This window comes from Nannospalax galili, unplaced genomic scaffold, assembly GCF_000622305.1.
Source record: "Nannospalax galili isolate Female #2095 unplaced genomic scaffold, S.galili_v1.0 scaffold205, whole genome shotgun sequence".
Taxonomy (NCBI): Eukaryota; Metazoa; Chordata; class Mammalia; order Rodentia; family Spalacidae; genus Nannospalax; species Nannospalax galili.
Window position 1 is genome coordinate 1,055,152 of NW_008353921.1, and position 24,124 is coordinate 1,079,275.

Below are 24,124 nucleotides of genomic sequence, written 5' to 3' on the forward strand. Positions count from 1 at the left end.
CTTCCAACTGCTCTCAAGAGGCAATTGAGTTCAAGAGCCGAAAGAGGAAGAAAAAGAAAGCAATCACTCCTCTGTTTCCCACTTCTCTTATTAGCTGAGCATTTGGCAGAGGCATCATCCAGGTTAAATGTACCCCTCCATGATGAAAAGGATACGCCTGGGAAAGGGTTTTCACTCTAAGTAAACAGAACGTGCAGAACAGCATTGCCCAACACAACGTGGCTTCTGATGGATATTTGCATGAATTTGCCACATTTGTTTTGCAGCCAACTGTTAATTATGGTCCTTTCAACTTCACAGTCATAGCTAATGGTGGTGGGGATGCAGAGAACAGTAGATTCGGCAGACCTCGTTCTGAGAAAAGGGGAAAGGAACAATGCAAAACTGCACCCACCCGCTGTTTATAACTGAGACAGCTACCACGGGTATCATTTGGAGGATCTGGAGGAAATCAAGGCTGTCCAGGAGCCTGGAGCTTGGGAAATGAGACATCTGGGTGGAACGTCTTACTACCGTAATGGAAAGAAGGTCTCTTTAGAGTTCATCTGTCTATGGTGGAATGGCTTAGAAACACAACTCTCATTCTACAACAAGCAGAATTCATACTTTAGTGACATGCATTTGAATGCCTTTAAAAATATATTTTATTTATTATTTTTATTTTATGTGTGCGAATGTATTTCCTGCATGTATGTGAGTGCACCTGTGTCGTGCAATGCCAGCAGAGGTCAGAAGAGGGCTTCGGGTTCCCCTGGAACTGGCGTTAAGGACAGTTTGTTGCCATGTGGGTGCTGGGAATCAAACCCAGGTCCTCTGCAAGAGCAGTCAGTGCCCTTAACCACTGAGCCAACTCTCCAGCCCTTGAATGCCTTTTAATATTCAAGATCTTTTTTCCTTAGGAATTTCATTAAATGACTCTGTGAAGTTTCTATTATTATTTCAATTTATAAAGGAAGAACTTGAGACTCACAGCCCACAGAAATAGTTCAAACTGTATTCATTCATTCATCAAGTGATTATTGTCTATTATATGTCTATTATAGGGTGGTAGTTGGTATTACCCACTATCTTCCTTGAAAGGTTGACGGGAAAGATTTGATTTTTCAAACCAATAAAAGTGGCCAGGAGATGAGATGTAAGGGGGAAACTGTGGCTTTACATAAGGAAAAAAGTTCTAATAATTTTTCCTGCTCCATGAAGGAATCAACTACCTTTCACCCCAGAGAATTGTGGTAATCAAGCGGATGCCCTGCTGAAAACGCTTTATTGGATAGTTCTTTTAAAATTCTTCTTCTGGTATAAATTAGATGACACTTCACCTCCCTCTAACTCTAAAGTGCAATACATACTACAGCTGTATCCCAAACAAATCAGTACAATATGGCCTCATTTGAAAGAAAGGCTGGTACCAACAGTTCAGCACCGAGGACAGTGCCATCACATCTGGTTCTGCCTTATAATCTGCAAGGAAGTGTAGAGGAGTAAAAACAAGACCACTAATCAGACAAGATTTCAACATAAGTACCCTTGAACAACTCAGACTTCATGAAAATGCCTACAAGGACCCTGAACATCTTATAATGCACACCTTGCTTAAATTCTCTCTGGCATGCATGGGGCTGGGAAAAATACACCCACATTCACAGATCACTATAAAACTGCCTTTATCCTCACACAATAGTCAACATTTAATGAGTGACTTCACACCACTAAAACTAGTAATTAATCATTGGACAAGTTATTTCACTTACTTAATTTTGATCTTTCCCCCACTAGAATACGAACATTGTATGAGTAGAGCTTTGCCTCACTGCTGTATTTCCAGAATATGTTTTATCTTTTTGACACAGTGTGTTCTTGATAGATGTTATTTTAACTAATCAAACGTATCTAAATATCTAATGTTTTAATAGCTTAATTAAAGTCACACAGCCACCAGGGTTTTGAATGCAGTCAGTCTGATTGTAAAGGCTGAATTCACAATCACTCTGCAAGGCTGACAAATTATCCTAATACCCAAAGAATGAAGATTCCTGGTCCTAAGTTCTCTTGCCTTGTCCTGAGCAAAACTTGTAGATGGAGTACAGATGAGCAAAAATGGCTGATAGTAAATTATTCAACCTAACTCATAACCATCCTACAGCAAATGAATATTTTCCCATCTTTAAGTTGCTTTAGTTTCATAGGACCGACTCATTATTTCTTTTTAAAAATATTTTATTTATTTTTAAATTTTATGTGTATGTGTGTATTGCCTCCATGCATATAAGTGTACCTGTGTCATTCAGTGTTGGCAGAGGTCAGAGGAGGGCGCCAAATTCTCCTGGAACTTGAGTTATAGACAGTTGTTAACCACCATGTTGGTGTTGGGAATTGGACCCAGGTCCTCTGCAAGAGCAGCCAGTGCTCTTACGGCTGAGACATCTCTCCAGTCCCATCCTTTCCTTCTTTAAACATTTTTATTAAAATTTTGCAGTTTTTGAACTCACAGCAATGGTTGCAGCGTGCGTATGTCCTATGCAAACTCAAAGCAAACAAAAATGGGGGAGTGGGTAAGAAATTCCAACTCATCCTTGGCTTTATTTTATTTTATTTTTTCATCCTTTGCTTTTAACATTGTAATGATACAGGGTTTCCTTCAGTTCTGGCTTTTACTTTACTCAAGCTCTTTTTCCCTTTTATGAAGGGAAAACACTCTATTTTTCATCATCAAATCTAATACTTTTGTCTGGTATCACAGTTGCAGGTTTTCAAGTTCCTTAATAGTTCCTTTTGTTTTCTCTGTAGATTAACTTTTGGATTTCCTATGGTAGATAAAAAGACCTCATATATGATGCTTAAAAATTCTCAGTATTTAGGTTAAAAGAGTCACTATTTATTCTTTATGAGAAAATTAGCAGATTTTTGTTGATGTATTGTGGTCTTCCAACATGTTCTAAGTTTTTGCTGACACAAACATGAATTATAGACCTAAATCACAGTTGTTAATTTTTACGTTATGCATCTTCTCTTTAAGCAATTATTTTTCACATTAACCTTCTGTTTTCTAAAGTGTTCAGACAAGTATTTAGCATTAATGCATTGTCTCATTAGTCTGATGCTCACTCTGGATCTTTTCATTCCATACTTCTCTATTCTTGGTTTCTTTGTTTTGATTCATTGCTTGGCCAATTGCTCTTTGAATGATTTATGAGACGCAGGCTGTGGAGGGTAGCTCTGTATACCGAGCAATCTTCCTGATGTATCTACACAAAAACAATGAGCTTGGCTGTTAGGCGTTTGTGGCTGTTCACTCTCCAAAGCCACACCAGTCGGGCTGTACTGTCTCCTGATCTCTATGATATACAGGAGCAGAGAGGAGCCAGGTAAATGTTTGTTAGCGTAGGAATGGATAGTCTGCTCCTATGACCTCTTCATTCAGATTTTTTCAGAAAAGACTTAATATTAAAGACAGTGATTGAAAGCATAGTGAGCCCCTTCCCACATCTAATTGCTTCCTTTCTCTGTTTGTGTGAGGCCACCCCCTTCCCAAGAGAACTTTGCATAAGTGTGTATCCAATCCTTCTCCTGCTTGTGTGTCATTGCTTGGAGCTGTAGTTGAACAATGTGAGGAAACATGATGAGAAGCATAAATAATTCAAAGGCTTTGTTTATCTTGGAACCACCTTTAAGATAAAGCAGCTTGAGTACCTGATTTCTTTTCTCTAAGTGTGAAAATGCTGTTTTGAAGAGAGGGGCTATAATGTAGTGTCTGAGGAGAAAACCGTCCACCAGATGCCCTGTGTCACGTCATCCCATTGAGAGCCATTCATACTTGGGGTAGAAAAGTATTTGGGACAATTTGTCTTTAGTTCTGTAGTACTGGTCTATTGCTAGGTTTAGGAGTAGTATCTGTGTGGGAATGTGCCAAGGAGAGAGTGGAGCGAAGGGCCCTCTTTCATCATTATCTGCATGGAAGCATAACCATATCCCTTCCTATGTACTGAGAGCAGAGAAAGCCATGCTTTATCTGGGAGTTGGTGCTAAAGCACTACGCAGGCCAGCATGATCTGTAAAGATCTAAAACCAAGATGGCCCTCAGATGCTTTGGTCCATCTTTATGTCTCCCTGCCCAGTACATCAGTGTTACATGCAGAGGGAGAACCAGATGGACAGGTGGAAGGCAGTCTGGCAGCTTCCCTTTGTAGCTTTATATTCTCAGTAAGGAGTGTTGCCTGAACCAGTAATAAATGCAAAAGTAAAATATCAAAGTGGAATTTAAATGGGCATGTGGATATTTTAAATGTTAATTAGCTCTTCAACCTCATTTTTTTTCCCAGGCAATGAATGTCACTGACAGACTAATCTATCTTGACCACCCAGAGCCTACCCAGGCTGTTCTCTACACACTTCACCAAATCATACTTTGGTTTCAGTCCTTGTTTTTCAGTGAGTGTCTCACTTCTGCGGATACATTGCATGACACAGCAGATGCCAGACTTCCTCCCATGTCTGTAAGCTCTTGGAGGGTGCATACTAACCATAATATAAACCACGGGGATTTGCAAATGATAGAGGTCATTATATGTTTGCTGAACAAATTATGAAAGCCTGAAGTATGTCCACAAAACCACCCTGGAAGGAAAATACTAGCTTATACTATAACAAGCACTGGCAGAAAAGAAGACCAGATGGGTGTGCTTTAAGAGCAAGGAAGTAGAAGATAGTAATGATCTTATGCAATGGGGGAAAAAACCAGCAACCTTAAAGTGACAGCATTTGTTCTACAAACTCTCAAAAAAGTATAAAACAAGAATACTGGGCAGAAGTGACCATCGAAGAGATACTTAGATAACTACACTACAAAGCTTTCTTAGAGCCACAATTCCCACACTACCACCCCAAGTCAGCAAAGCCAGTTCTCTGGCATTGCAGATATTAAAAAACAAGCACTAATATCATTTTACTGCAATGTGGTAATACTGATTGAAGCACTATTGGGTGAAGGGTGAGTGGGGATGGATGAAAAGGTGATGGGCAGCCTTTAAGATATTGTCCAGCCTTGTGACTGTATGATGTTAAGACTGGCCCTGCTGCTGGACCAAGGGGAAACTTCACACAAAAATAGTTACCTTGTTTTTAAGAAAAAAAACTATTTTTAATGTGAGTCATGGTAGTGATGGGGAGGAGTTTCACATATTCCTTATGCATCCAGACTACACACTGGTAATTGGTAGCACTACAAAAAAGCAATCAGAATTCAGGACATGTGATTTGCCCCAAAGAAGCACCTTCTCCATACTCTAATACAAGTGTTGACAAACGTTTTCCATTAGAAGCCATATGAATGCTTTAGGCCTTATGGGGTAGTCAGTATCTGTGGGAATTCCCCAACTTTACTGCTAAGCATTAACTATCAACAATATGCAAATGAAGAGGCGTAGTTATACTAAAACACACAAACAAAAATCAATCTTATCCCTAAACCCCAAAAGGCATGGAGCTGGACTTGGCCCATGGGCCTTGGGCTGTGAATTCTGCTCTAAAGTCTCATTGTGCTCTCACTTGAGAAGGGGAACATCCAAGTGAGGTAAGCAATGGTCTCTGTACTTACTCCATTTGCTTTGCTGAGTGCCTGGAAGTAGATGCTGTAGCTTTTCAGAGGGGAGAGAGGAGGATTCCAATAGCCATTATACGTCTTGTTGTCTCCTACTGTAAAGGGCTGGGTGACAGGCAGGTTGGAGGGCTTCAACTCGGCAGCAAAGTAGTGTAAAGAATCAAGGCTGGAGGCATTCCGGTAACTCACAGGTACTGAGAAGCATTCGATGATGTCAGCTGCTCTCCGGGACTTCTGAAGTCGCTCCTCCTTGACAACCAGCTGGTAAACACTGGACAAGAAAGAGGAGAGACTGATGAGTCACTCTGGATGGATGGACTCACTAGTATTTTGGGTGTTGTCACAACTCTCACTGTGTGGAAACATCAATTCTGAGTACAAAAAACCCTTACTACACTTTCATATTTTCAAACCCACTGCTTTGTAGAAACCAATCTCCATGCAGAGAGCCCAATGCTAGTTCATACAAGACACATCCAAAATTCATCTCAGCTCCAATTCCTATAAACCCGCTGGCCCTCCTTCTAGTTGACTTTCCTTTGTGAAGGATACCACCAACTGACAGGTGCCCAGATCTGACTCTAGTCTCGTTCTTTTTCTCACTCTTCACCTTTAATCAACAAGCCTCATGGCTCTGACTTCTGCAGTGTTGCACCTGCCCTGCCCCTCTACTTCTCCCCACCATCAATGATACACTTTCTGCCTCTCACTGGGACTCGGCTGGTCTTTTTGACCACCATTTGATCATTCCATCCACTGAGCTTCTGATCATACAACACCATCTCACTTCAAACTCTTCCACACCTTTTCTTTTGTACAAATTATACAATCTAAACTTCTCATCCTGGCAGTGGAAGTCTGATGTGTTTGGCTTCCAGCTTTCCTTTCAGACAATTGTCTCGTGATACCACACTCATTCCAAAGGCTCCCGACTTCAAGTTCTTACATAAACATTCTTTGGACTGCACAACATCAGCGGATCTTCTCTTGAGGCACTGCTCGCTTCAATCACTCCAGATCTCATGGTATTAATGAACTTCCTCTGGACTGCCCTATACCATTACCAGCTTGTGCTTCCTCTACCTGAAATATTCTTTCATCCTGGCTACTTCTGCCTATAAAGCCTTTCTATAAAACCCAATCTTTTACTTGAAGTCTGTTCAGGTCTGCCTAGCATGAGTTATTCCCAGATCATTAATCATTATCTGGTTGGTTGGTTGTTGATTTTCAGTAGCGTAAGATGAGACCAGTGCCTTGCCTGATCAACTGTGTCCTACGAAAGTGAAAGTGGTGGCTAAGTTACCTCTGAATCATTCTCTCAATATGTGTGCATGTGTGTGTATACACACACACACACACACAGAGAGAGAGAGAGAGAGAGAGAGAGAGAGAGAGAGAGAGAGAGACACCACAGCTCAGGAGCATGTCTGACACCAAGCAAATGATCAATAAATGCTTATTCAAACTAATAGACCGAATTTGGGCTAAAACCAAGCATGAAGCCAAATCTGATTGGATGAAGAAACTTTAATCAAGGTAAACAGAGAGTCCCAGAGCTTCTATCTAGTGATTTCGTACCATTCTCTCAATTTAGAACAATGTGAGGAGGGGCTGGCTGTGCTTAGAGATAACTGCATCTTTATTTAATATCAACCATAAGCGAAGTATATAGATTCTCTTTGTAAAAGTCACTTGTAAATTTGTGAATTGGATAAAATTCTCCATCCCTTTGAATGTTCAGTGTACTCTTCTCTTGAACAAATGCCTTTTAGAAGAACTTATTGTACTCTGGGATACATGATAGAAGACAAATTACCCAAAGAGCATCCAAAAAACTAAAAAGGAGTTAAGTAAATTAATGAGGTGGTTGTAAAAGTGCCTCCAAACCTATCATTAAAAATTACATAGTGAATTACCACATGCTTTATGAAAACAGAAATGGCACAGGCTCCTGTATTTGACTGGATTATCCATCCAAAGACACTGGATTAAGAAGCAAAATTTGGATAAGACACCAAAGCTCAGGACTATTTCATTAAGTTAAAAACAGGCTTTAAAGGACTCCTCCCAAGAACATGTGGAATCTTTGATGTAGCAAGGGTACCTTGATTGTCCCTAAACACAGGGAAGGTCATTCATGTAAATAAGAATTCATGTGAGTGCATGGCACATCTGGATGAGTGTGACATTTGGGTGGAAGTGAACATACCTGTTGCATTTTGCCCACCTTTGAAGGAGAGCCTAATAGCCCAGAGTGCATGTGACACACGTGAGTGACAGGGGAGTGAATGTGGCCAGTGTTATAAGGAGCACATGCTGCAGTTGAACATCTCAGTGTCCAAAAAAGGAAATGCAGCAGGTGAGCCTCTCACCCCAAATAAAGGTAATATCCAGGGCTGGTGAGATGGTTCGGCAGGTAAAGGACATTGTTGCCTGGCAACCTGAGTTGAGCGCTGGAGCCAATGTAAAGGTGAAAGGAGGGAACCAACTTCACAGAGTTGTCCTTTGGCCTCCATACATGTATTGTGGCACCTCCCTCACATCACACATCAAGCATATATGCACAAATTACTAATTAATTAATAAGACATTAATATCCAGATGGATATGGCTGAGTCTTCGAGCTGCTAAGAAGTGTCCAGGGGAGCTAGAGAGATGGCTCAGTGGTTAAGAGCACTGGCTGCTCTTGCAGAGGACCCAGGTTCGATTCCAAGCACCCATATAGTGACGAACAACTGTTTGTAACTCCAGTTTCAAGGGAATCCAATACCCTCTTCTGACCTCTGCAGGCATTATATGACACAGGTGCAGGTGCACTTATATACATGCAGGCAATACACTCAAACACATAAAAATAAAATATTTTTAAGAAAAAAGTGTGTGTGGATAACATGAGCATGTTGTGTGTTTCAAACAGTCCATGTGAATGTATGAGAGCCATCTATGCCCATAAAGCCAGCTGAAGCCAGCCAATGTTTAAACTATGATTTCAGCTCAGTTCCTCTTGGGTCTTTCTCAAATGAAAATTCCTCATGTTTATTGTTACAGCTAAACTCAGTTATTGCCAAGTAGCACAAACACTTAAGACCCCAACTCAGAAGTCACAAGAAGGACTAGAGGGATGTGTGCAATCAATTATCAGGATCCACATAGATCTTTATGTAACAACAGCTTTATGTAATTTTTTTTATCCGTTAAAGTGCTAATAGTAACAGGATTAACTGAAGGTCCTTTATTTAAGGAACTCTTGACAATCGAGGGAAGAGAAAGAGGAAGGAAAAAGCAAAGAAGTGACAGCCAGCCTCTTCAGCTCGCCAGCTAGACTAAAAATATTGTGCATCGGATTTAGGAAAATGCACCTATGCATCCTATCCAGGCTTCATATATTCCTGACCAGGAGTCAATAGGCTCATCCCTAATTTTAGGTTTTGGGAAGAGCTGTGGGGTACTGCTCAATCCTAAGACCCTGTCTTCACCGTCTGTTAATAATGCCCATATAAGACCTTTGTCTCAGTTTCTCAACCAACCTTTTCATCCTACTTTGAATTCCTTGATCATCATTGATTAATCAACTAGACCCCAAAGCGTTGGGAGATGCCCAAAATCTGGGGCTCACTCCTAGAATCACTTCTATTATCTTTGGCTCTGCTGCAAGGGGCTGGATGAAGAAGGTCCCAAGGCTGGCTTCATGTGCTGCCCATGACTGGCATGGGAGTATGCAGATGTGGACAGCTAAGAAGACAGGTCCCTGATGAACTATGAGCATTTGAATGCTGTCAAGAACCATGGAAAAAGCACAGTATCTGCATAGCTTGGCCTCATCATCTCTAACCAGGCTGTTAAGTTTGGTTGAGTTGACAATCAGGTTGAAGAGATGAAAGTGCAGCAGCAGCTCGTGCTTTCTTCACAGTGTAGTAGTCTTTCTCTTTTTCTTTGTTCTTTTCCCACAAACCAAGACAATATACAAAGAACCACCTGAGCTGCTTTTTAAGTTGTGGCCTAAACTGCTTACTTTGTAACCAGCCTTATATGAAATCACAAAGAGGAAAAAAAATAAGGCTATTCTGGAGGTTAAGCTGTGTAGTTGACATATGGTTCAGATATGATTGGGATCATTGTGCAGAAGCAAACTCAGCAATTCCTGCAGGCCCCACTGCATCTGCAGCTTGTCCATTCAGACAAATTTGCAGTTGGAACCAGACAGTCATAAGCCTTTTCGTTGGATGAATCTGTTCGTCATTGGATTCAGCCCCTATCAAAAACCAAGGAACAAGGTCCAGCACAGTGACTTGTATGAGTTTCTGTTTCCTGAAGAAGATGCACTGGGAAGTGACAGTGGAAAGAAAAATGAAACTGGGTATTAGTTTTCTGACATTTTATTTTTTAATGTTATGTGTATGAGTGTATTTCCTGCATGTATGTAAGTGCAAGCCATGTCATACAATGCCTGTGGCTGTCAGAAGAGGGTATCAGACACCCTGGAACTGGAGTTATGAATGGTTGTTGACTACCATGTGGATGCTGGGAATTGAACTTGGGTCCTCTGCAAGAACAGCCAGTGCTCTTAACTGCTGAATATTATTTTTGTTTCCCAGAGTAACTTTATTCTCATTCTCTTGAAAATATATGTATCAAAGAGCATGTTATTTTCAATTGTCTGGCAGTGATAAGCTCATACCTAAATGAAAAGAATATTCTCAAAGTCATATCTCTAGCCCAGAAGTGGTTGCAATAAACCATTCAGAATTGTTTGTGGAGTAAGGACATTTAGTATGAAAATCTTGGTGGTGTAGGAAAAGAATAACTTCATGATGCATTTAGTCCAACATTTCGCGATTATGTCAATTTCTCTATTTACCCCAATGAGAAGATGGATATTTGTGATCTTTTCTTTGTATAACTTCCCTGAGGGTCTCACCTTGTAGAGGACCCTGAAGCCCATACTGTGCCCCCCACTCCGTCTTGTTTACTATCAGGTAGTTGCCACACAGTTAGCAAGAGTGTGTGCTTTCAGTTTCAGTGTCTCTTACCATCTGAGGCAAGAACACCCTGGTCCCAGGTTCCAAAACCCTTGGTGTCCAGAGGATGGTTTTCTTAGACACCAGTAGGAGTAGAATCTATAAGGATTCCTCCATAGGCTTTAGACAATGTCTCTTTCACTCATCCTCCTCCCTCTGATACAAATGCTAGCGGTTTAGATGCTGACATGTCTCAGACAAAATTCCTCTGACAAGACACAATCACCTTTTTGCCATTAAAAACTCTGGTACCGCCTTTTTAGTATCTAGGGCAGATGCCTGGAGACAGGAGCACTGCCCATTTGGAATGTTGGTTCAGCTGGCAGATGGAGTGTAGGCTGCAGTTCCCAGGTGAAGATTGCCCAGCTCCAGGCAGGTGCACATTTGAGTCCATGTTCTCCCAGAAAGAGGCATGTGTTAGCTTATATTCCAGCAACAGACTCCAAGTCAAATTATGTATTAAGGAAATGTTTCCAAGAGAAACCAGTAAATGAGGGAAGCAGGAGAGAAAAGGGGAGGGAGCCATTCAAGTGCACAATATCACATGAAATCCTGAGATCCCGGTCATGGGTCAATGCCCCCAGACCTCAAGCCAAGGGCTTCTGAACCTCCAGCAGCAACCACTTATCGGCTATGAGCTTTCTCAGGCTTCCTAACTCCTTATGTGGGCCACACAAGGAGCCTCTAGGAGCCCAATGGCAGTGCTGTGAAGCAGGCAACACCTCAGGACCAGGGCATCCACACACACAGCAGTCGGGGAATGGCACACGGCAAAAGGGGACATGCCAGGTTTGCAAAGGCCATTTGTGTCCTCTACAGGGTACTTTTTTTTCAATTATGACTATCACCATTAATTTATTTTGCTTTTTAGAGAGTTTCATACATGAGTATATTTGCATTATTTCCACCCTTTCCAGTCCCCCCCCAACTCCTCCCATACCTTCCCCCACTCTCACAATTTCTTGTCCTCTTCTTTATTATTACATATATACATTACATAATGCATTTGTTACATATACACACATACATATATATATATATATATATGAATCCACTTAGTTGTGCTTGTGTGCACTTGTGTTTAGGGCTGCTCACCTGGAAAAACCTGTTACAGAGTTTTTCCCTGGTGAAAACTGATTCTCCTTCCCTCAGCATCTACTGATTGCCTGTAACTCTTTCTATTGAGGTGGGACCCCGTGGAATTTCCTCTGTCTACCTTAACATAATTAACTGGCTTTGTCATTATGCAGATCTTGCTAGACTACCATACTATAAAGATTCCATTGTTGTAGCTTTCCTATCATGTCTAGAATGCATTAACTAAGAGCAGGTGGCAGGTGTCTTGTCCCTCTGGCTCTTACAATCTTTCCACCCCTTCTTCTGCAATGTTCTACATGGCACTTTTAAACAAGTTGACATGGCATAATGGTGAAACGGTACCCCATGCTAAGAGAACAGGCTGGAATGATGGTAGGACAGAGGTGGTATTCTAAAGTTTTTTTTATTCTCTCTCCCCCCTTCCTTCCCTCTCCACCTTTCTTAGGAGGATCTTATAGAGTTCAGGCTTGCCTCAAACTCACTATGTAGCTGAGGATGACTTTGAACTCATGATTCTTTTACATCTACCTCCCAAGTTCTGGGATGTTGGGATTACATGTGTACACCACTAAATTTTAAGAGGAGACACTTGTAGTTCTCTTTACAAGTGTGTGTGTGTATGTGTGTGTGTGTGTGTGATGCACATGTATGTGTTCATGTATGTACGTAGGCATGTATAGAGGTCAGAATTCTACATCAGGTGTCTTTGTTAATCTTTACTCCACCTTATTTTTTGAGATAGGGTCTCTCCTTGAACCTGGGACTCACCCTATTCAGACAGACTGGCTGGCCAGCAAGCCCCTAGAATCTACATAGCTCTGCCTGCCCAGAACTTGGGTTACAGGCTGATGACACCATTCCAGGCTGGGTGCTGGGGATCCAAACCCAGCACACAGCTGGCTTTCCTCACTGGCATTTTTAGTATTTTATTATTTTTATTTTATGCGTATGAGTGTATTGCCTGCATATGTGTAAGTGCATCCGTGTCGTACAATGCCTGCAGAGGTCAGAAGAAGGCATCAGATCCCTGGAACTGGAGTTATGGATAGTTATTAGTCACCATGGGGGTATTGGGAATCAAACCCAGGTCCTCTGTGAGAGCAGTCTGTGCTCTTAACCACTGAGCCATCTCTCCAGCTCCCCAGCTAGCATTTTATCATTTGAATTATTTCCTCAGATCCTAGATTATCACCTTTTTTTCATTTGCAAAATTAGTGCATTTAACAAGCATGCAGGAGTCAAGAGCTTGGAGTGGACCTCCAAAGAAAAGGAACAAAAGTCTTCTACCCTAAGTTTGTCAAAGGAATGGTCCCCTGTATAAAGAACTAAAAATTGTCACATGCATTTGTCTTTTGAAAATGAGGGCTCTTTAAGACAGAATGTCCACTTCAGGCTTGGACATTGAATAAAAATCTGTGTCTATAAAAGAGAAGGGAGACAGTGGAGACAAGCTGGGGCCGAGTCATCTTCCCCCAGGATAGGGTTGGCTAACCTTTCTCCCAGTTATAGCTACATACCTTCTGGTCTTTTTCTAATGGTTTTCTGTAAACTGTAAGATGGCTACAGTCATGGTATTATTAGTTTCTTTCTGGCCCTGGTCTGGTCAAATAGAATTAAAACCATTTCCTTTAGCAATTCCTGTTTCCTGAGTTTTGGAATCTAAGGAATCTAAGGAGGTGAGTAGGTCTAGGCATCTGAATGTCTATAACATTGGTGTAAGGTCAGAGTGCTATTTTGACAAAGTGTTGTTCAATTTTTGCTTCCAGCTCCATACAACAGAGGTGCATCATCAATCAGTGTGGCTTCTCCACCACCAAGGCTTCAAGTGGGGGCCAGGCAATGTCATCTCAGCCTTTTAGTGAGGCTGGTCCAGCTCAGTAGCTCCTTGCCTATGTTTTCACATTATCATCACCTAGGGTGGGGGTTAAAACCGTTATTCCCCAGCCCCACACCTGACCAAATGAATCAGAATCTCTAGGAAGGAGTCTTCACCCAGCATCAATAGCTTGTTTTCATTCAAAGATTTAAAAATGCTTCCAGTACATACCTCTGAAGCCACAAGCCAGGTGATTCCAGCATTTACCCTTGCATACCCAATAGCTGCATCCCCTTTGAGCATTCTTACATCCTGCTGTCGATGTAACCACTATTAATATCCCAATAAACATAAAACTTGCTCACAAGCATTTGTTAAGAAGTAAATTAATGGTGACTTACAGCTGCACTTCTACACTTGGGAGGCTGAGGCAGGAGGATAAGTTCAAAAAAGGACTTGGCTACATGTCAAGTTTGAGACCAGCCTAGGCAACACAAGGCCCTGTCTAAAAATAATACAAACGAACAGAAGAAATACATTTACAAAAAATTAGAAATAAAATTTAAATTTAGAAAGTATTTTAAAAATTGGTTCTTCCTTCCCTCCTTCCCTTCCATCTTCCTTTCCCCTTAACTCTGCTCCCCTCCTCTCCTGCCTGTCCTCCTCCCTCCCTCCCTCTCTTCTTTCTTTGCTAGAACCTCACTAATTACCCCAGGGTGGCTTCAAACTCACAATCCTTCAGCCTCAGCTCCTCAGTACTGAGCTTATGGGAGAGCACCACCACATGTTGCCCCTCATAGCCTTCACCACGGTATCTCTATCTAGTCTCAGTACTTATTTCCTTCTTCCTCATGTTGGGAACTATTCATCCAATCAAGAAAGACCCAGATCAAATGTCTCTCTTTCTGACACACCTCTTTTAACAGGGAAATGAGAGTGGGTTTCTTCTTCCTCTGTGCCCATAGGTCTCTGTCAACATTCTTTTCCGGCTCTCACTACAGTGTCTACAAATGATGGCTTCGCCTACCAGAGGGTATTTATGGAGCACTTACTAAAGCCACTCTATGTGCATGCCATCTATTATTTTATTTGGCTTTCATAGGAAGATATGATTATCTCCATTTGATAAAATCAAGGTGCTTGAGCTAAGATTTGAACACTGTCAGTCTGACTCCAGAAGCCTTATTCTTTATTTATTATTTTTATGTGTGTGAGTGTATTGCCTGCATGTATGTAAGTGGACCTGTGTTGTGTAATGCCTGTGGAGGTTGGAAGAGGGTGTCGGATCCCCTGGAACTAGAGTTACAGACATTTGTTAGCCACCATGTGAGTGCTGGGAATTAAAACCCCATCTTCTATAAGAGCAGCTAGCACTCTTAATGGCTGAGCCACCTCTCCAGCCCCAGAAGCCTCATTCTTTCAAAACAAAAATCCATTTATTTTTATTTTATGTGTATGAGTGTTTTGCCTGCATGTGTGTAAGTGCTCTCCTTGAGTGCAAAACTGCAGAGGCCAGAAGACATTGGATTCCCTAAAACTGGAGGAATGGACTGCTGCTAGTGCTTTGTGGGTGCTGGGAACTGAACATGGGTCTTCAGCAAGAGTAGCCAGTGCTCTCCCCTGCTGAGCCATCTTTCCAACCCAGAAGCTTCATTGTTAACCATGGGCTCAACTGCTTTCTGTCACAATGTAAAGCTACAATCTTTATCTTATCCCACCAAACACTTTGGTTTTTAAAATGATTATTTTTGTTGAGAAAATACAATAATATTTTATAAGTTGGAAAGTAAAAGAGAGGGGAAATGGATTCCTCTTATCCAAGTACTGTTACACAATTATCAATGAACTGTTGGAGGATCTTAGCATTCTTTTCATCTACATGAATAACCTCTGACTTAATACTGAAAATCAATAGTGGAAAGTTTTTCTTTATAAACATTCATCTTACAGTCAGTCAGCTTTGTTAGTTTTTACACACAGTAGTTTGTCTTACCCATGTTTTCACTCAACTGAAGTCTGAAAATATCAAATGGAAAAATCCAAAAAATAATCCATAAGTTTTGAATTGTGCAGCATTCTAAATAGCATGATTGAAATTTGCCCCACCCAGGACTTGAATGAGCTCTTTGTCTAGTGTGTCCACAGTGTATATGTTACCCACTGTTGCAATAGGCCGTCACTTCAGTTGTCAGATAAACCACCACAGTGTAGAAATGTGTCTGTTCAAGGAGTCAGCATTTACTTAGTAATAGAAACTTGGATATGTCAAAGAGAAGGTGCAAAGTATTTCCTTTAAGTGGAAAGATAAAAGTACATGGATCGATAATTTTTCACTGCTGTGACAAATACCTTAGAGAAACACTTTAAAGGAGGAAAGGTTTTCATTTGTTTGCTGATCATACTTTCTTCAGTTCATAGTTACTTGATCCCATTATTTTGGGCCTGAGGTGAGGCTACATATGCAAAGGGGGCATAGAGGAACAGAGTTGCTCACCCCAGGGCAGGAAGGGGAGAGGGAGGGAAGGAAGAGGGAGAGAGAGAGAGAAAGATTTAGCTGGGAGGGCTTGGGGGAACAGAGCAGCTCACATCATAATGACAAATATGAGAGGGACAGAGAGAGGGAGGGAGGGAGGGAGGGAGAGAGGGGGGGGAGAGAGAGAGAGAGAGAGAGAGAGAGAGAGAGGGAGAGAGCGCCTGAGGTGGCTGACTTTCTCCTTTCCTCCATTTGATTCCACCCAGGCTCCCAGCCTATGGGTGATGCCACCCACACTCAGAGCAGGGCTTCCTCTCTTAGTTAATCCTTCCTGGAAACATGACCACAAACACACCTAGAAGTATGCTTTACTCATCTCATGGACACTCTCAGTCAGATCAAGTTGGCAATCAAGCATTCCAATTCATAATGAAGCCCTGATATCAAAACCAGAGAAATATTACAATAGGAAAAATGACAGTCTTATTGCTGATGAATACCTAACCAAACACTAGTGAAAAGAATCTAACAACATATTAATTGTATGATATATTATGGCTAAATGAGATTTATACCAGGAATGCCAATTCATTAAAAATTTAATGAACACAATATAGTACATTAGTAGAATAAAGGTCAGAAACTCATAATCATCTCAACAGAGTTAGGAAAAATGAAAAATATAATACATATTTATGATAAAAATACTGTAGAAAGGAACACAATGATGAAAAAAACTTTCCCCTCCTGAAAAATGCCATCTAGAGCATATCCAAGGGCAGAAGGCTGAATGCTTTTCTTCTAAAATCAGTATTAAGATAAGGATGTCTGAGGGATGTTGTGTTGGGGATTCTGGTTAGTAGACTAGGACAAAATTAACTGGTAGCTAGATTAATTAAGTAGTAGTACCAATTATGGAAAGCAGGGCGTAAAAGGCTTTATTTGCAAATGATATGATCCCAAATGGAGAAACTCCTGAAGATTTTATACGCACTCACACACCAACTAGAACTAATAAATGACTTCAACAAAATCATAGCATTCAATGGAACTATATAAAATAAATTATAATTTCATCATTAGAGAAAAGCAATTTGAAAATGAAATTAAGCAAACATTTCTACTCACAATAACATCACAAACAATTCTTGGAAATACATTTAACAAAACAAATGAAACACACAATGAAAAGTAAGAAGTGAGAGAAGATATAAATAAATGGAAAGAGATTCTATTTTGTGCATTGGAATAGTCAATATTGTTACGAATGTAAATCTCTCCAAATGTAGTTTTAATGCAATCCCTATTAGATTTTCATGGTTCAGATTTGGAATATCCCCTAAAGGCTCATGTTTTGAAAGTATGGTGCCCAGTGCAACAGTGTTCAGAGGTGAGGGTTGAAAGGTGACTGGATCATAGGGTCTCTGATCTTATCAATGGTCTAGTCCATTGATAGATTCATAAGATGATGGTATTATTTGGAGGTGATGAGAACTTCAGGAGGTAAGGTCTACTGGAAGTAGGTAGGTCAATGAGGGTGCTTCCTGGAGGGGCCTGTCTTGTCCCCAGCCCTTCTTTCGCATTCCCTGCTTTTTGCCCCCGTGCTATGTGATGTGGTCCTGCTATGATGGTCTGTTTCACCAGAGGCTCAGAAGCAATGGAGCCAAGTGACCACATACTGAAGCCTCTGTAATTGTCACAATAAACCTTTTCTCTCTTAGGCTGTTTACCTCAGAGGTGTTTTGTCACAGAAATAGAAAACTGAGTAACACAAGGAGAATCAAAGACTTTGAAAATCTAGTAAGCGGACCGAAAATCTATAAGAAAGGGCCTATAACAGACAGAGCAAGTTTTAAAAATGAGAACACTGATGCATGACTTACAATTCCTGATTTTATAAATTATGAAAATCAATACCATTATATGCTAGCAGAAGGACAGACAGAGATCAATGAAAGAGAATTGAAATTTCTGAAATAAATTCCACATTGAGATCAATTGATTCCTGACAAAGACAATTCAACAGTAATAAGATAGCTTTTTCAGCAAATGAGGCTCAGGCAATTGAATATCCACTTGCAAAAATCTAAATTTAAATTTACACTGTCCACAAGAACTAACAGAAAAATGGATTAGAAACCTAAATGGATATACTAATATAATAAAACTTCTAGGCAGAAACAGAAAATCTTCATGATTTTGGACTGGGAAAAACATGTATAAATATAACACCAAAATGATCTATTAGTGGGGGAAATATAAACTGATATTAATATTATTAGATTATGTTAAAAGCTGGAATCCAAAATTACTATTCAGCAAATCAAAGCACAAGTCATATTCTAAGAGAAAACACTTCCAACTCATATGTATAATGACTTATGTCCAACACATGTAATGACCCATTACAAGTCTATAAAAATACAGACAACCCAACTGAAAAATGAAAAAAATACTTGAAATGCAAATGATTCATAATTTAATGAAAAGATAGTCAATATCATTAATCATATAAGGAGATGTAAATTAAAATAACAACAATAAACCGCTTCATCCATGTACTGGAATGGCTATCATTCAAAAGACAGACACAAGTGCTGTCAAGAATGGCAAAGCTGGATCCATGACGCATGGTGCAGACACTTTGGGAAGATAGCTTGGTCGTTCTTTAAAAGTCAATATTGAACTACCAGTTACCCATTCCTAGGACTCTATCCATGAGTAATGGAGACATATACAAACAGGAAGAAGCATACATCTGTTCATAGTAACACTGAACCATAAAGCAATCTAAGTATTCACCAGCTAGTCAGTGGACGGGTGGTCTGTGGTTCAGTACATCCTTATGATGCAGTAGTATTCAACAGTAACAACCACACCACCAAAGTACTACTATGTTCTACACAAATGAAGCTCAGAAGCATTATACTAAAGTAAAACCAGATGCAAAAGATGCATATTGGATAATTTTATTCATAGGAAATGCCAAGAAAAGGCAAAGTAATAGGTACAGAAATCAGACTAGTGATTGTTTTAGACTGGAGTTAGGGATAGGAGTCAACTGCATATGGATACAAGGGAGTTTTATGGTGTGACAGAAATATTCTTACATGGTACTGGGGTGATGATTGCAGGATTCTGCTCATTTCCTGTAAGTCACTGAATTGTATATTTAAAACGGATGGATTTTACGGTGTATAAACTAGACTTCCATAAAGCTGCTAAAGAAATGAGTGAAATGGACTGGATAACCTCAGATGGTCTTTCCCCCTTCAAAGTCTATGCTGTAGCCTTCAACCACGCACAAATTTTAATACAAAATTGCTATGATAAATGATTTGTGTTATTGGACAAGATGGGCTAAGAAACAACCGTGAGTTCTGTAATCCCCAAGAGAATCTATCTTTGCTATTTCATTTCCTACATTAAAGGTCACTTGGACCTATGGAGCTGAAATTTACAATGATATGTCTTAGTTAGCCAATCTTTATTTTAAGGCTCTGGAAATACTGGGTTTTATTCACCATTTGTCTAGTCAAAACAGTGCTCAGAGGACACTAGGAAACTAGGGGACTATCTGACCATGGGGAACACCTGCTCTTGGTCTCTGACTTAGCTCCATCTGTCTGTCCTTTAGTACATTTATTCATCAGATATTTATTGATTAGGTATTGTATATCAGGTACAAACTGAGGTGTAATCTGGTACTGGAGAATCAGATCCCTTATGGGTGAGATAGATATTAACTGTCCACAGGCTGATGAAGTGAGGAAAGAGAAACCCTTGCTAGGGAAGGATTCTGAAAATGGAGGAGCCCACTGTGCTCTGAGAAGACTAAGTGAGATAGTGGTTCTAGAAAGCTCATTCTAGAAGGCATTCCATAGAGTTGGCTGGAGCCATTTGCCACTGGTACGTGCGTGATTACAATGCTACTGAATCAGACAACAGAGAGTTGGCTTGTGCTCATTTGGACCATTTGCCTATGATTGAACTACACTTGATAAATTTAATAAAAGTGGGTTTTCTATATAAATTTAAAGGAAGAAAAGTATTTTGTGAAAAGGAGCGGTGACAATTTAACCTAAGACTTGAAGTAAGTTTTCTGGATTTTCAGATGATGCCAGCAATTCCTTTCCTCCTCCCCCATACTTAGAAGATGCATGACAAGCTTTTACTAAATGTACAATGTACATACTCTAAATTGAAACATGGAAGGCTTGGCCTTTGCCCTCGTGTAGTTTCCTTCAATCACAGCTCCTTTTCTATAACACCTCATCCACTCCCTATGCAACCCCCGTGGGCTCCCATTTGATATATCCAAATTCTGGCCATCTCTCCTCATCCCGGCCGCTCCGCTGCACCAACCCTCAGTATATCTTGACTAGACTACTGCAATTACATTCCACTGACCTCCCTGTTTCCATTTGTGCCCCAGCAATTTGCTTCCAAAACAGTGGCTGGAGTGACGCTTTAGAAATGTGACATTCAACAGGCTACCCATCTTCCCGCCAGCTGCCCCTGAAACTTTTCTGGCTCCCACCTTACTTACTGTGAAAGGCGACACTTCCTCACTGTCTACAAGGCCCGCAGTTAAGAACTCTGACTTCACTCTTTCAGTTCTTCTCCAGGTGCACTGGTCTCCACTGTTTCTTGGATCCCACACACTCCCATATCAAGGCCGTTGAATGTTCCCTTCCTTTGAAAATGTGCAGCTCCCCAAAGGCTTGCTCCTCCCTTCCTGCCAACAAAACTTTACTTGACTGTTGTTTTTTACGGAACAAGCCCAACCCACCACCTATCTTATTACAATTTCCTACTTAAATTCGCGTCCTATCATTTCCCATCACCATCTCACATTCATAAGAGGTTAAATCCTTTTTAAAGAGCACTGTAAACATAGCAAATGCCAACTTCATTTTGGGGAAAAAATGCAACCTAGATATGGGAACTGCTAGGTGATCTTCAGGTACTTGATTTGGTGACCTGTTCTAAAAAGGCTCTGAACTATAAATCAAGGTGGAACTTTTAGTTTCAGCTCCTCCTCTTACTCTCTGTCTGATGTACTGAGCAAATCACTTTGCTTGCATTTAAAATGGGATAATCCCGACCAATGCAGCAAGACTCAAAATGAAGATATACATCTTAAGAAGGAAAGCAATTCATCATCATTTGTGGATAATATGACTGTGACCTAATATAGTGAAGGGAATCTGCAGAAAGACTTCTAAAATTAATAAAAAGAACCCCAAAAAGGTAGCTGGATGTAAGGTGGAGATAAATGAACTGTATATCATGGAAAATAGTCTAGTGGACAGGATAGGAAAATTCTTTTAGAATGGAGTCCTTTAAAAACAGCTGAGGATAACACAAATGAGAACCGTACAACACGGGCATTAGAAAAAAATAATTTCTCCATCCCCCTAGCCTGGGCTTGGCAGAGTGGGCGTTAAATAACTGTGCTGAACTAGAGATGAATAAATGCAAAGAAATACCGGTGTTGGATAAAATATCACATACCATAAAGATGCTGATTCATCCAAATTGATGCGTTGCTTTCCTTGGGAAAAAGCAAACTGATAAAATACGGCAGAAAGGTGGTATCTGGGAACATGATAAGCTTAATTTAGTAATTCTAATAAGATTTGCTTCTTTAAAATAGTAAATATAGTTCATAACTTTTCTTCTAAACAAACGAGGGTGTAAAACCATTGCTGCTGCCGAAAACATATGATGAAGTTACAATAATCAAACCATGTGTACTGTAATATGAGTTAAATGAGATAGAGTATATCTGTGACAGAGAGAGAGAGAGAGAGAGAGAGAGAGAGAGAGAGAGAGAGTGTGTTTTATGTATAGAAACAAACACTGCCAATCAGTAGAAAAGAGAAAAAATGTATCAATAAATAAGTTGGGGGGATTTTTATAATTATTATTTTTTAAATACACCAAACTTCTGACCTCATCACATGTGAGAAATCACATTATGTTCTAATTGAGCATATTTTATTTATTGAAAAGTATCAGGATGCCCATGTCAACAAAATACCATGTGTAATCCATGATTGAGTCCCAGATTAAAATTTAAAAAATTTTAAAGGACAATTAATAGAAGTAACTGTGGATGTGAGCTATAGAATTAGATGCTAGAGTTACATAAAAGTTAAACTTTCCTGAGTGTGATGGCTGTATCATGAGTGTGCAAGAGACTTCCCTCTCCCTTAAGAGCATACAAACTGAATGCTTTCAAGCCCCATGATTGCTACAACTTAGCACTTAAATGCTTCAACAAGCACATGAGAGATGAAAGAAAGTAAATAAAGCAAACTGATCATACCTTCCTTTGGGTTGCCAAAGGAAGGTTATATGTATGTCTACTGACATCCATATATGTGGTTCTCAGAACATTCTATAGGTTTGCAATCAAAGGTGAAGATAATCTTGAGTGGAAACAAATCTTGTAGGGTAAATGAATGTGCAAATATGTTCATGTGTGTGTGTGCGTGTGTGTGTGTGTGTGTACAGACACTCACCTGTGTATATACACGGAGAGGCTATAGGCCAATTCAATAACTCTCTACCTTACTCTTTGAGATGGGAGTTTACTGATTCAACTAGACAGCTAGACTGGTTGGCCAGCAAGTTCTAGGGATCCCCTGTCTCTACTTCCTCTCCACTGGTGCTGCTGCCATACCTGGATGTTTTATGTGAGTGCTGGAGGTTGAAGTCAGGTCCTCATATGTGTGGGGAAAATACTTTCACTGAATGAGTTCTCTCTCTAGTACTCCAACTCCATTTTTTTTTGAGACAGTCTCATGTACCCAAGCCTGTTTTGAACTGCTTTTCCTCCTGCCTCTACCTCCCAAGGGTTGGGGTTAGAGACTTTTGCCACCAAACTTGGCTAAGAAAATTCTTTTAAAGCAGACTATAACAACCCACAAAATATAAGTGATAGGTATGCCTATGTGCAGTCTGAACGCAAGAAAAAGAAACAAAACAAATTATAAGATGCTATTCTTTAAAATACAGCAGGGAAGGAAGCAATGATATTTGTAAGACTGAAGTTGATATGGAGGATAAAATAAGTGGCACACATAGAAATTAATGTGTCATCTGAATAACTAAAAACATTGAGTATATTCTCCATAAAATGAGGTAGAACTGGAACTTATTAAAACAAAATGGCAAACTAAAACCTCCAACTAGGGAAAATTAGAACTTTACAAAGAAATACCTTATCAAATAGGAAATCTAAACAATCATTTCATACTTCTTAGTAAAATTATTACAATGAAAACAATGAGGTTTAATGCTTATGGGGTGGGACTAAACCTGTTTTTGGCATCCGAAAATGCTTTGTTATTAAACAAAACGACAAAATTAATTAAGCATTCTATAAAAAGAAATTAGAATAAACAATACTAGAGCCAGATGGCTTTTCCAATGAGTTCTTTCAATCTTCCAGGAACTGATAATTCCCATGCTATATAAACAATCATGTAAGACAGAAAAAGAGGGAAGATATTCAAAATTGTAGCTCCTTTCTCCATTGCTCTATTAACTTGGCTCCCTATAAGCGGGTCATTTGTACCCCAGGTATACATGATAGATTTAGTAATATAAAATCTCAGAAAATAGCACATAAATCCAAGTTGAAAACTAATATGATCACATGAATAGATGCCAAAAGGCATTTAATAAAATTAAATAACCATTTCTGACTTTAAATGAGTGACAAAGATAAACTGCAGGATAGAAACACTTTTCCTTATTATGTTTTAAAAATATTGTTTCAATTCTATAACTAACACTGCACAAAAGAGAAATTTGCTGGAGGCCTCGTGATTTAGGTGGGAAGGCAGAGAAAAAGGTCAACTATTAACATTATTCGGTAGCACTGTTCAGATGTTCTACCAAGAGCAATGAAACAGAAACCAAAAATAAGAGCTATTTCAGCTGGAATAAGAGGACACAAAATTATCATTATTCACAGATGATGTGATAATTAGCTGGTAGACCAAGATAATAAAATGTAATTAAAGAAACTCACAAGAGATTTTTAGTAAATGGGATACACACACACACAGACACACACACACACACACATCCTTATCTTGTATCTTGAA

General features: G+C 39.9%; 1 protein-coding gene across 6 annotated transcripts in view; it reads right to left on the bottom strand.

Moving 5' to 3' along the window:
- Positions 1–24,124, bottom strand: part of Ptprt (protein tyrosine phosphatase receptor type T) — a 1,217,152-nt gene that overhangs the window by 243,096 nt on the left and 949,932 nt on the right. For all 6 annotated transcript variants that reach the window (XM_029554985.1, XM_029554983.1, XM_029554981.1 and 3 more), the window contains one exon: positions 5,594–5,867. In XM_029554985.1, the coding sequence (XP_029410845.1) occupies positions 5,594–5,867 (274 nt within the window). The remainder of the gene's footprint in view (positions 1–5,593; positions 5,868–24,124) is intronic.